Source organism: Battus philenor, unplaced genomic scaffold (assembly GCF_028537555.1).
Source record: "Battus philenor isolate CCGP_79_NKW_IND1 unplaced genomic scaffold, ilBatPhil1.0.hap1 SCAF_23, whole genome shotgun sequence".
NCBI lineage: Eukaryota > Metazoa > Arthropoda > Insecta > Lepidoptera > Papilionidae > Battus > Battus philenor.
In genome coordinates, this window is record NW_027181686.1 from 9,689,185 (window position 1) to 9,701,590 (window position 12,406).

The 12,406-nt window shown below is 34.2% G+C and overlaps 1 protein-coding gene across 1 annotated transcript in view; it reads right to left on the reverse strand.

The window, feature by feature from the left end:
* The window catches only part of LOC137924222 (O-acyltransferase like protein-like), a 37,571-nt gene that overhangs the window by 8,135 nt on the left and 17,030 nt on the right, over positions 1-12,406 (reverse strand). The window contains exons 5-7 of the mRNA XM_068767593.1: positions 4,851-5,044; positions 1,403-1,566; positions 73-258 (exon numbers count right to left, since the gene is read on the reverse strand). Of these exons, the coding sequence (XP_068623694.1) occupies positions 73-258; positions 1,403-1,566; positions 4,851-5,044 (544 nt within the window). The remainder of the gene's footprint in view (positions 1-72; positions 259-1,402; positions 1,567-4,850; positions 5,045-12,406) is intronic.

Consider the following 12,406-nt stretch of genomic DNA (forward strand, 5'->3'; position numbering starts at 1 on the left):
TATTTTTACTCTCAGTTTTTACATGAAACACGTTAATGATTGATGAACAAAAAAACACATAGATTCACCCACCAAGTCTGAATGAGACACTTGTGGTCAGGATACACGACGTTGTTGAGATACAGAAGATGCGTCCACCACTTGTCGCGACAGATTTGAGCTTCCGCGCCCACCAGTGGTGCCCACTGCGCCCCACGACCCGTGCGCTCCCACCAGCTCGCCGCAAACCACACCACTACGAAGTAACTCGGGCTAAGTCTGAGGGTGTTTATATAAGATATAAGACGTGTAAAAGTAATGTAAGAATTAAATATGTAAAATCATCATTGTAATAATAACCGTCGAGCGTTTCACAGGTGGTTGTTGATTTCCCATAAATTTACAATAGGACTGGTTAGTAGCGGCTTGCATCAATAGTCCTCTGACGATATTAACAAAATCGTCTGTTCATCTTGTAGGTAGACGTTTTACGCTCTGCTTGTCTAGAATTGTAGTGTATAATATACCATCATTTCGGTATAAAATATCATTATCAGCCGTAAGAAGTCCTCTGCTGGACAAAAGCCACTCACAGATTTCTAATAGAACCTGTTGGAAGGCTGCATCCAACGACCTTAATAAAGTCAACTGTCAACCTAATGAGTGGAAATCCTACAATGCGCTTGTGAATCGTGTTCTCCTTCTCAAGACCAATGTTACTTATTCAAAGGGGTCGTCTAAATAAATACCAAAGTAGAATTATATATTTGCCAATAAACGGCAGTGTGTAAGTTATTGATACGTATTGACACAAATAAATTTCTCAATACTTCGAACAACATAATAATAATAAAGAATTAAGTAAGAATTTGAAATAAGTGATTTCAAATTCTTACAAATTTGTATCTACAATAACATTAATGTTAAATGTTCCCTTAATATTAGTTTTTAGTTTTGTTAGTAATTTCTTTTTTTTATTTGGATCGCTTTTGATTGGGCTCTTTTTATCCCGAGTATGCCTCTCTTCGTGATTAGCGTGGTTTTATTGTGCCTTTAACTTTATCGGTGAAAGTAGTTATTGGTTAAACAACTGTTTACATATTTTGTTGTTGTTGTTGTTGCTGTTCTTCGCCCCCTCCCTTATCGCAAAATGTAAACAATTATTATGTACCTAAAATTAAGTGAGATTTCTGTTGTTTAATTCTCTTTTGGTATGGAGAAAGTTGCCCTTGGATGCCCACGTTGTTAGAGAGCGGGTGGCCCGTCCTGCTCATTGCTGCGACGTTTGTAAATGCGGTGGTGTTGCTCAAAGTACGTCGATAGAATGGCAACCTTCTATTCGCTTAAAGTGTGGCGCCGGTCGGAATGATATGTCTACTTGAATAAAGATATTTTGAATGAATTTGAGTTTAGTTAAACGTACCTTATAATTCTGTTAAGCATTGTATGGAAGAAGGTTCGTATCGGTGGCAAAGGTGATCGGTCCTGAAGCAGCTTGTGCGCGAGAAGGAAGCTTGACATGATGAAGAAGATTTGCACCACCAGCGTGCTGTTTGTCATCAGCATCACATCAGCAGCTCGTCGCGTCTGTGCCATATAGTATACATTACAATCCATCACATCGCTTAATACAACCAGATTCTGAAAGATTCAATTCAAACTAATCACTTAAATTGTTTTAGAAATAATCACACGTAGTTCGGCAAGCATTAAAACATTTTGTTCAAGCAATGGCTGAAGACGAAGTTCTTTTACCAGTGTGTGTGTATTTGTGATGACATAGATTTGAGACGTGGCCGTAAATGATGGCCGTTATAAAAAGTTTAAGGGTAATGCAAGTAAGAATTAAATACCGTATCTAATATTATAAAAATGTTATGTAAATTGATATGAAGAAACATGACCACGTGAAAAACGAACTTGAGAAAGAATTTTTCTAGCTGATCCTTGATTTTAAACAACGAAATAATAAAAAAAAAATTTAAATTTTAGTCGAGAAAACTTTAAATTTTCTAATGAAATTTTTTTAAGGAAAAATATAGTTTAAAGTAATGTATTTAACTGTTAACCCTTTCCTTACCGCAGTCCGTTCCGCCGAAGTGACGCTACTGAACCGGGCATGTATGCGCGAAGTGTACACATTGCATGGTGGTAAGCTGATGTGCGAATTTTCTCATTTGTGTTACATATTTAAATAATTTACTAGTGTATTAATTAAAAATAGAAGTTGGGATAATTCTTAGTAATTTATTTGGCTGTGATAAATTTTAAACCAGAGATCTACACATTACAAGATGGATGCCGGCTAACTCCGGGGCTGGTACACACGGGTCGTTCAGTGAAGGGTTAATCATTCGAATTCATTGATTAGATAATCAAAGTTTTCATAATTCGTTACTCAAGGATAAATGCTCCAGTAAATCGGATTTTCTGACCATCCGTCGATCGGTAATCAATTGCAAAACTAACTCAAGGTTGTGATGGGGTGTTATTGGAACCGAAATGATGTTAAACAACGGTTAACAAGGTTAATCGGAAATTGAATTGAGAAAACTGGGTCACAGTTTCCTGCTAAAACAAATACGAAGATAATTAACATAACCTTCCCATAATAATTGTTAATTAATATTTGAGCTTCGTTGTGAGATCGAATCAAAAATTAGGAGATCCTCAGAAGAACAAAAGTCACTGACGTGGCTAGAAATAGCAAAGTGGTAGTGACAGTAGCATATCGGATGGAAACCACAAGCTGGTAGGCTCGACGTGGAGCGACGCGCGAATGTATAACAAAAATGTACGACAGCTTAAAGCTTTCACACGATTTCACTATTATTTTCAATCGCCCTGAAGTAAGTGATCATTCTGAAATACGTTACATTCATTAATTTTTCTATTGGAATATGAATTTATTTATATTAAATTTTTTATTGACGTGGCTAGGGCCTCTCTGGGGGACTGACGCCATAGTCAAGGTCGCCGGATGTCGCCAGGTGCGGGCAGCACAAGATGGGTCATCGTGACTATCTTTTGGGAAGGCCTTGCAGATAATGATTTTTACGATTTCCAATGCGATGTTGTATATGATATTTCACTAGATTGGAATATGGTTATAAACACAGATGCGTTGTTAAGTAAGATTTTAGTTTTTAAAATCATCATCATTTCAGTCATAGAACTGGAAATAACGCTCCCTCATAGATTTATAAAAAGACAAGCTTGAAGCGCCCTGCTCCACATGCAGGTCTTTCGATGAACTTAACAAGGTCGTGTGTCCACCTTGTCTCCACTCCAGGACCTGTGTTGCTAGCCCCGCAACCATCCATTCTTTTTTTATAATATTGCGTTATAATCAATCTGTTTCATGTGTACGTACTTGCCGTTTTTATAGTAATACAGTGAAAATATCATTTCTATTGCCGTTATATTATTTAAACATGCGTAAATAACTTTAAACAGTTATAGAAGGTATATTGCATGGGATTAAAACTGCCGAAATAAAATGTAAAGAAACATATTTTAATTTAGTTTTATAATGTATATGTTATAAATATATATGAGTAAATGTATGCATATATGTATGAATGTATACGTATATATATATATATATATATATAAATATATATATATATATATATGTATATAATAGGTTGTCAAATATCTCCCTTCCGCCTTTTTGTCTTTTGAATTTCGCGGCTATGTACAAAGCGCTACAGAGCTCGTATCTGGCAATACTATACATAATTTGAAAGGTCTTGACAACCTACAAAAAGACGCTATGCATGATTAGTTTGGATATTGAGTTCAACAGTTATAGACGTGTAAACATGGAGTTCACTAACGCCGAAATTCGCGCTATTTTAAAGTTTTCCTTCGTTAAAGGCAAATCCGCTAGAGAAACGTTCCGTGAGATTAATGGTGTTTTGGGGGATGGTACTCTATCACTTCGAACCGCGGAGGAATGGTTTCGACGATTCAGAGCCGGCGAAAACGACACCATGGATAAGCCAGCCGGCGGAAGACCTGTGACGACAAATGGATGGACCATGGACTACATCGAGTTAGACCGGCATGTGGCATCTTGTGACATCGTCCAGGAGATGGGAGTTAGTTACCAAACCATTTTAAACCATCTGCAGAAGGCTGGATACAAAAAAAAGCTTGATGTTTGGGTGCCGCATGATTTGACGCAAAAAAACCTTTTGGACCGAATCTACGCCTGCGATATGCTGCTGAAACGGAACGAACTCGACCCATTCTTGAAGCGGATGGTGACTGGCGACGAAAAATGGAACAATAAAGAGCATTAAATATAAAATAAATAATAATTTATTTTACGAGTCAACGTCATTCCAAATTAAAATGTTCTTTTAAAATTTTCGTTCTAATTATATTTTTATGCCATCACACCGAAGAGTTCAAATTAACGTTATTTAAAAAAAAATTAAGAAAATATATGGTATTATTGATTATTACTACATATTAAAATTAATAATTGTTTACTATCTGTCTCATGACTTTGTACTATCAGAAGTTATTGACCCTTCGCATTCCAATCATCATAATCGTGTTATCAGCAGATTAACGTCCACTACAAGGCAAATGCTTCCGAAAGCCACGATGTTCGCTCTTATGCTGCCCGTATCCAGCTACTTCTGCACTCAGAGAGGACCTACCCACGCCGATAAAATAATGAATAAAAAATGCATTCATATTCCTACAGAAAACAATAATTAATGTAACAATTTTTACAATGATCTTTATGCAGATCGATTGGAAGTAGCTGTGAAGCGTTAAAGCTTTTTATTGACAAATGAGCTATGCATTCGCTTCTTTAAAGGTTAATGATAAGTTCTTGTAAAGATCAGACTCGCCTGTTCAATAAACCTGGTGTCGGCGAGGTAAGACAGCGTGGCGAGCCAGCAGACGTGTTCGATAATGACGCATAGCATGCAGAAGACTCGTAGCCCATCGAAGGTCCGGAGGTCACAGTTGGCTGGAGCTGGTGGTGGCGCAGTGAGCGTCCGCCAGGACTGGCGCACTGACCAGGACAACGCCCATCCTGCACCTAATACAACATTTAAATTCAAAATTACTTTACTCTTTTAAAAATATTTTCTATTATAAGTAGAAAATCTAAATTTATTAGAATTAAATTATATACATTGGAATCTCAGAAAATCCTATAATAAAGTCAGTCGACATTAATTTTTGTTGTCACGCATATAAACGTCTTTAATAAATAAAGCAGTTTACTCCCAAGTTGTATTACTCGTAATAATTAAAATACCTTTACAACATAGTTAGATTTATTTACTAGGTTTTATCTGATAAATATTTTGAATTTATTGCTTGATAATTCAGAGGCTTTACGAGAATGTTTATCGTGAAAGTGTATGTACTCATTAGCCTAGGAATAACTTTCTAATTTTCACTTTCAATTACTTTATGAACTTATAGTTCAGAATTAAATACAATTCTATTTGTGAAAGAAGGTTCAAAAACACAATGATATCCTCGATCTATCCTGGAAGCAGCTGTTTGTGTGATTGGTAACTTATTATAGACAAGTACGAGAAACAATGTTTTCAATAACGTTGTAGTATTATGCTACTTCTGTATATGTAATATGTATGTATAAATAGTATGAGTTATAACAATAACATAATAAGTTACTACGAATGCTACCACAAAATTCACTATATTTTGTGTTTTGACTTATCGTTTAAAGTTTCTTACCCTGGAATATTTCTCGTCGGTTCGGTAAAGTACGTAAATATTACTTGTGAAACTAATCATAATTTTTGTTACACTCTTTGATATAGAGAGTCGCTTATTATCACAGGGAGTTAAAAAATTATTCATAAAGAACTATGCATAAAAGGTGATAAAATCTAAATCCTTTTGTAAGAAAATGAATTCAAACTAAGGATGGTTCCTACGGTTATTAAAATAAAAAACGTGAACTCGAGATGTCGGGAATATTAAAATTAAAGTGGTTTTTTCATACATGTCAACGGATCTACGCCCTATGCATGGCACAGATCTCACTCAAAGGAAGCTACAATGACGGGTCAAATCACATCACAACTATGTAGTCAATCCACGTAGCAGTAGTGAGCCTACTCACTCTGCGTCTACCGACTTGTGGTCGTCCCTCGAGAACCTTTTGACCTCAACCACCGTCTGCTGCCCGAGCGATGTGTATATAAAAAAAAAAAACACATCGAGATGTGATAATCCGTTAAGAATTAGTATTATTTCGTGAATAATAATTAATATTCGCTTGTTTTGCCTATCATTTTTATTCCAAATGTTTTCGTATGACTCGGCAGCAAAGAGCGCTGCCGCATTGCACTCTACACCGGCTTAAGTTTACTTCCCAATGAATTTCGTGAAAAGCGCAATCCGCGCTGAACACAACCGCATTTGGCAGGCTAGATACTAGAGCTCGGCTCAGGGTCGACATACCATAGGACTCCTTTCGAAACTCACCGACATAAACAAACTACGAAAACTCATCAAGACATCTTTCGATCTCACACAACTACTAAGCGGGCACGGGTACTGCAAGCAGTACCTGTACCGTTTAAAAATAATCGATAATGAGACTTGCCCATGTGACGACTTCTCAGTACAGACTTTTCATCACTTACTCAGACACTGCTCCCGATTCGAATCCAAAAGACGTAACCACGTGACCTTATGTGAAAACCTTAATATACCTCCGTTCAGCTTACCGGACCTTCTCAAGAAAAAATCTACAGCAGAATCTTTTGATGAGTTGGCCCGGCACATTGTCCTAAATCTCAAGGCATTTAACGGTCTGTAGCGCTTGGGCAGCGACTTGAAATAAAATAATCTACCAACTAATATATAATTGTGTAAAACTTCCAAATTATATTGTTAATGTGTATAAACTTTAGCTTGTAAAAAAATTATATAAAGCCGTCGTGCCTCGCATCTGGGAGAAGAAAGATCAGTATCAAATAGCGGCAACCCTCTCCCAACTGTCTGCGTTTAGTAAAGCGAAAAAAATTTTTGTAAAAAAACAATAGCGATACAAATTAGAATTAATAAAAAAATATCTATGTATATATTTATAAGTTTGAAAATTTTGACTTAAAAGTTAACGGTTTTAAGCCCTATTATTATTATTAATTGTTTAATGGCCTCCCTTATTGGGGACATATCTTTCTCCTCTATTTTGTTTAGGGTCAGGGAACTTATAATTTTTAATTAATTATTTCTTATCCTTATTTTTATTTCTTTATTCCTCTTTCAATTTTCTTAAGGCTATTCATTCGGTCTTTAACATACTTCACACGACCTTTCATCTTTCTTCTCGCTTCTGGGTTTCTTGGGTTGGTAATTTTTTTATCACAATTTATTTAGTATCTTATTACACCTAAGATACTAATTTAACCCTTCTTGCGAGTGAAATTTTATAAAATTCCTTCTAAACCTTTTCTTTAAAAGGAATATTTTAAAAGTAGATCTCAAGTCTGGGTTTCATGGTTCCAGAGTTATCGCAATGAGTCAATACACAGGCGGAAATCTCTCATGTAAGTATATGTTTATTAAGAGATTGTGTATGATCAAATTTTATAGGACAAATACCCTATATAGTTTGATAGGTATATATTTACCGTGGCGATAAGTCTGTCTGTACACCTATAAAGCCTTAATAAAATAGGTGGTTCTGGAATGGGAGTAGGTATAAATTGCAAAAAATATATTTTAACCATATCTTATTTTTAATATTTGTTAATTGTTTGTTGTGAAATTGTAAAAGCGTTTTGGTTTGTCAAATATTACAATAAATTTGAAATATATTGGTAAATAAATAGGTTTTCGTTGAGAATTTGTTTTATAAATCTGAACGATTGAAACATTTGAACCAATCACCTGTATAGCAAATAACTATAGGAAGAAAACGATTATTTTGGTATTATTAATTAATTATATTATAGTAAATTATATATATTTTTAAATACCTAAAATTCCGATCATTTGTTTGATATCGTAGTTTAGTACAAAAAATCTAAATGATGATGTTCTTTTTATACGCATTGCTTTTGATTAATGTATTATTAATTTTTACCGTCAATTTATTAATGTTTTGTACTCTCTATGCAAAAATCATTGGTTTCAGAAATAATAAATGATGTAGTTATAATAATATAATAAGAAAATAGCGTTTCGAAAATTCAGATAGTACATATTACATTATTCATTGATTATTATCTGTACCTGATCTGTAATTACGAGAAATGAATGGTCTGTCGCATTTCGAAAAAAAAATATGTTACTAACTTATTGCAGTTATCATGTCCAGAATAATTGGAAGTATGTGTGAATTATTTAAAGCTTTTTGTAGACAAATGCGCTTATACATTCACTACTTTAAAGCCTACACTTACAACTAATCATTCTGTATACGAAACTTGGGTTAGTAAAACTAAATAAAAATTATTGTATATTGATTTTACTGCAACCATGTGCCAGTTTCACTAACAATGTTTTTATTCCCCAGTTGTGAGAGACGAAGCGATAGTAATTAATTATTTATAAATAGTAACTAACAATTAATGCAAACGATAATAAATAAATAAATAACTAGGAAAAACGGATAGATGTATATCCAATCGGTAAACAGAATACCAGGGGTTCATGAAAGAGCATGTGTACGTTGTAGCGTACGAGGCTCTCGGCTAGTGGAAGAAAGATGAAGATATTATTTTTATTAATTAATTATTAGACAATATAAAATCAAAAATACTAAGAAAAAAGGGTACATGTTCGAGCAACCGGTAAATAGATTACCAGGGGTTCATCAAATTGCATGTATCAACGTCGTGACCCACGTAGCTCTCGGTTAACGAGAGGGAGAAAGACGAAGCGTTAGTTTCTTATAATTAATTATTTATAGAAACTATATAACAATGTAATAAATAAATAATACTAAAATATTTATTACTTACTATTATAGAAAGACGAATAGATTTGTATCCATCGGTAAATAGAGTACCAGGGGTTCATAAAACAGCATGTGTACGTTGTGGCGCACGAGCCTCTTGGCTTGCGGAGAGTGAAGGTGAGAGAGAGAGTAAGACGACTTTATAGTTAGTTAGTTACTTCTTATAGTTAGTGATTTATTAGAAGAAACAATGAAAATAAAAATACTAGGAAAAAAGGGTAGATGTAAAAGAAACCGGTAAATAGAGTACCAGGGGTTCATCAGACAGTATGTAGCAACATCCAGATCCACGTAACTCTCGGATAGCGGAGAGGGAAAGAGATGAAGCATTAGACAACTACAACTATTTATTAGAAGCCTCCTAGGAAAAAGAATGTGTATCCAATCCATAAATATAGTACCAGGGGTTCATTAAACAGCATGTAGCAGCGTCATGACCCACGTAGCTCTCGGATTGCGGAGAGGAAGAAAGACGAAGCGTTAGTTACCCTCAGATAACTATTTTTTTTTAAATTAATACTTGGAAGGAGGGTAGATGAATATTCAATCAATAGATAGAGTAACAGGGGTTCATGAAATAGCGTGTAGCAAGCACATGGCTTTCGGATAGCGAAGAGGGAGAGATAAAGCGATAGTTACATACAAAACTATTTATTAGAAGCCTTTTTTTTTATAAAATACATAATTAATACCGGGAAAATGAGGTAGATGTTGATAAACAGAATACCAGGGGTTCATGAAACAGCGTGTAGCAACATCGTGGCGCAAGTTGCTTGCGGATAGTGGAGAGTTATTTATAATTATTTATCAAAAACAAATATATAAAAATAAATAAATACTAAGTAAGAGGGATAGACGTGAATCCAATTGGTAAAGCTTTATTATTACTAATTAAATAATGTAATGAACGACGAACTTGGTTGCTACTTTTGCTCCTAGTGCCACTGCGAACAAAGACTAGTAATCTTTTACTCATTGCTACAGTTTATCAGCAAATGAGCTTTAAGGTGACCTTTAAAGATTTTTAGTTTCTATTCCAATCACCCTTTATAAAGTGATCAGTCTGTAATTCTAATGGAATGTGTTAATCCATTAATTTTTTAGTCAGCACAAAGTTTGCAGGAATAGATAGTAAGTAAACAACGTGTAAGTAACGACGTATAGTTGATAAAACTAATCAGTATACATAGATTTTTAGTTAATTTTATGTTGATACCACAATTTTTATTTTTATTTTTTCGTATAATTCGACGTAATGAAATGCAAATAATTTTTAATACATCAAAAAGTTGTTTGTTTTGTTATTGTAATGAATATATAATGATATGAATAATGAATAATTAAAAAATGAATATTTGGTTAAAGATCAACATGTGATATCAGTTTTGCCGATATCAAAAATATGATTTTGTCGATTACAAGACACTTTCAACACAATACAATTACTAACGATCTTTTTCTTTTCGACTGACATCGTAATAGCCTCTTGAAACAACTCACACCGTCGGTTTAACCTTACTACCCATCAACCCATCAACAGTCAAGTTAAAAAAAGTTTTTTATACATCCACCCTCAGTAAGTACTTTCCAAGAATAAGGTGCTATTCTATATCTGACTTACAAAAGTCAATTAAATATTTTTTGGTTACAAATGGTTAATATGGCTAATTTCACAACATATGAAAATAAAAGATAAATATTAATAATTATTACGAAATGAACATAAATTTATTGGTGAACTTTTGAATATATATTAATAACATCATTTTTTTTAACCTTAATAGACACAGATAAAAAATCAACACGTTTGACATTTGCAAATCAATTGACCTAGTGGCCTGTCGTTGGGTAAAGGCTAATGACTCCTGGCTTAATGACCTTCTTCTATTTTCAACCGATAGATGCTGACTTCAAAGTGTATGCCACCACTAAAGGATGCCACGGTGACTGGACTTGCGTTATCCATCCAGCGATTTCCTGAGATCTTCGTCACCAATTGAGAATCTCTTGACCCTTACGGCTATCAGTTGCATGAGTGATGAAAACCGCTCGCTGCCACTCCTGATGAGCAATGCTTTGAGTGGCCTTACTTCCTTACATTTTAATTGAGCGTTAATTTCTAATGTTCATATTATTCCATAACAATCCTACTTTTCGTTATTATATAATATATATAATAAAATTTATTAAGATAAAAATAATAACAAGTGGTATAGGTGCAGAGTTAAAGTTAAATATTAAATAATTACGTAAATATGCAGGAAGTAAATAGAGTTATTTTGTTATATAAACATGAGTTATTTAATTATTACTATTGTATTACGTGTGGGTCCCGTACCCACATGTAATAAAAGTAGTATTAATGAGAACGGAGAACATAAACAAAAAAATATAGATGAATAATTAATTATTTTGTCTTATGAAGACAATTGCAATAGAAGAGGAGATCTTCTCGCATATTCTAACTACATTATTATGGCGCAGTCTTCCGGTTCCGTACATATATTACTTGTTTTTAAAATTATGGCTTAATTAAAGTAAATTATTTAACATTAACTTAATGAAGCTTTAAATAATGAAGATGTAACTAAGTAATTAAGGATTTCGTAATTCTCTAGTAACTATGGTCTATTGTTATATAATAATAAAGCCGGCGATGTTGTGGGTGTCTATGAGCAGAAACATCGACGACGATACATTGGATAACATATATTTTTTTTATTTAATACATTTTTTATTCATGAATGTACTTACACATAAACGAATTATCGTAATTAATCTATAAAAATAAGTTGCAAATACAGCTTAGATAATGATTTTAATTAATGACAACCTTTTTTAATTAATAATAAAATATTTCACACTTTTTAACAAAGATTTTTGGAATTTCAGTATTACTTACGAAACGGAGATGGGTCAAAGACGTAAATATAAACTTTTAATGTAATGTAAACTATTGTGGTGTGGCAGCATTGGAAGCTGCATACGGTGGCCGAATTTTTATCCTACTAGCAGGGGCCGCTCCAGCTCGTGTAGCGCCCGTGTGCAATGAAACTCTGGCGCCCCCTATCCCTGACCCCCGCCGCGGCTGTAACTATTAACTTTGCCGTCGTAATAACAAAATTTTTTCATATTCCAATAAGCTATTTTATAAGTAGGTATAGTTTACAGTATGGTATTAGTAACGGTCTTTCTTCTTACGACGACAGAATAACACTCATTGTTTTTATGCCTGTAGTACATCTCTGTTGCGAAACTAAGCGGCGAACCGCGATAGATTCCAAGACGATGCTCTTAGCTGCCTCAGGAGCGCTTCGGCGCTTTTGTGCATTGCACACCCTGCACTATAGGTTAAGCCGCCTACTAGTCCTGATTGACAAAATACTTTAAGTAAATAGAACAATTGTCTTGTTGATAGACGAGGTACTTCGAATAACGTCTCAAGCGCAA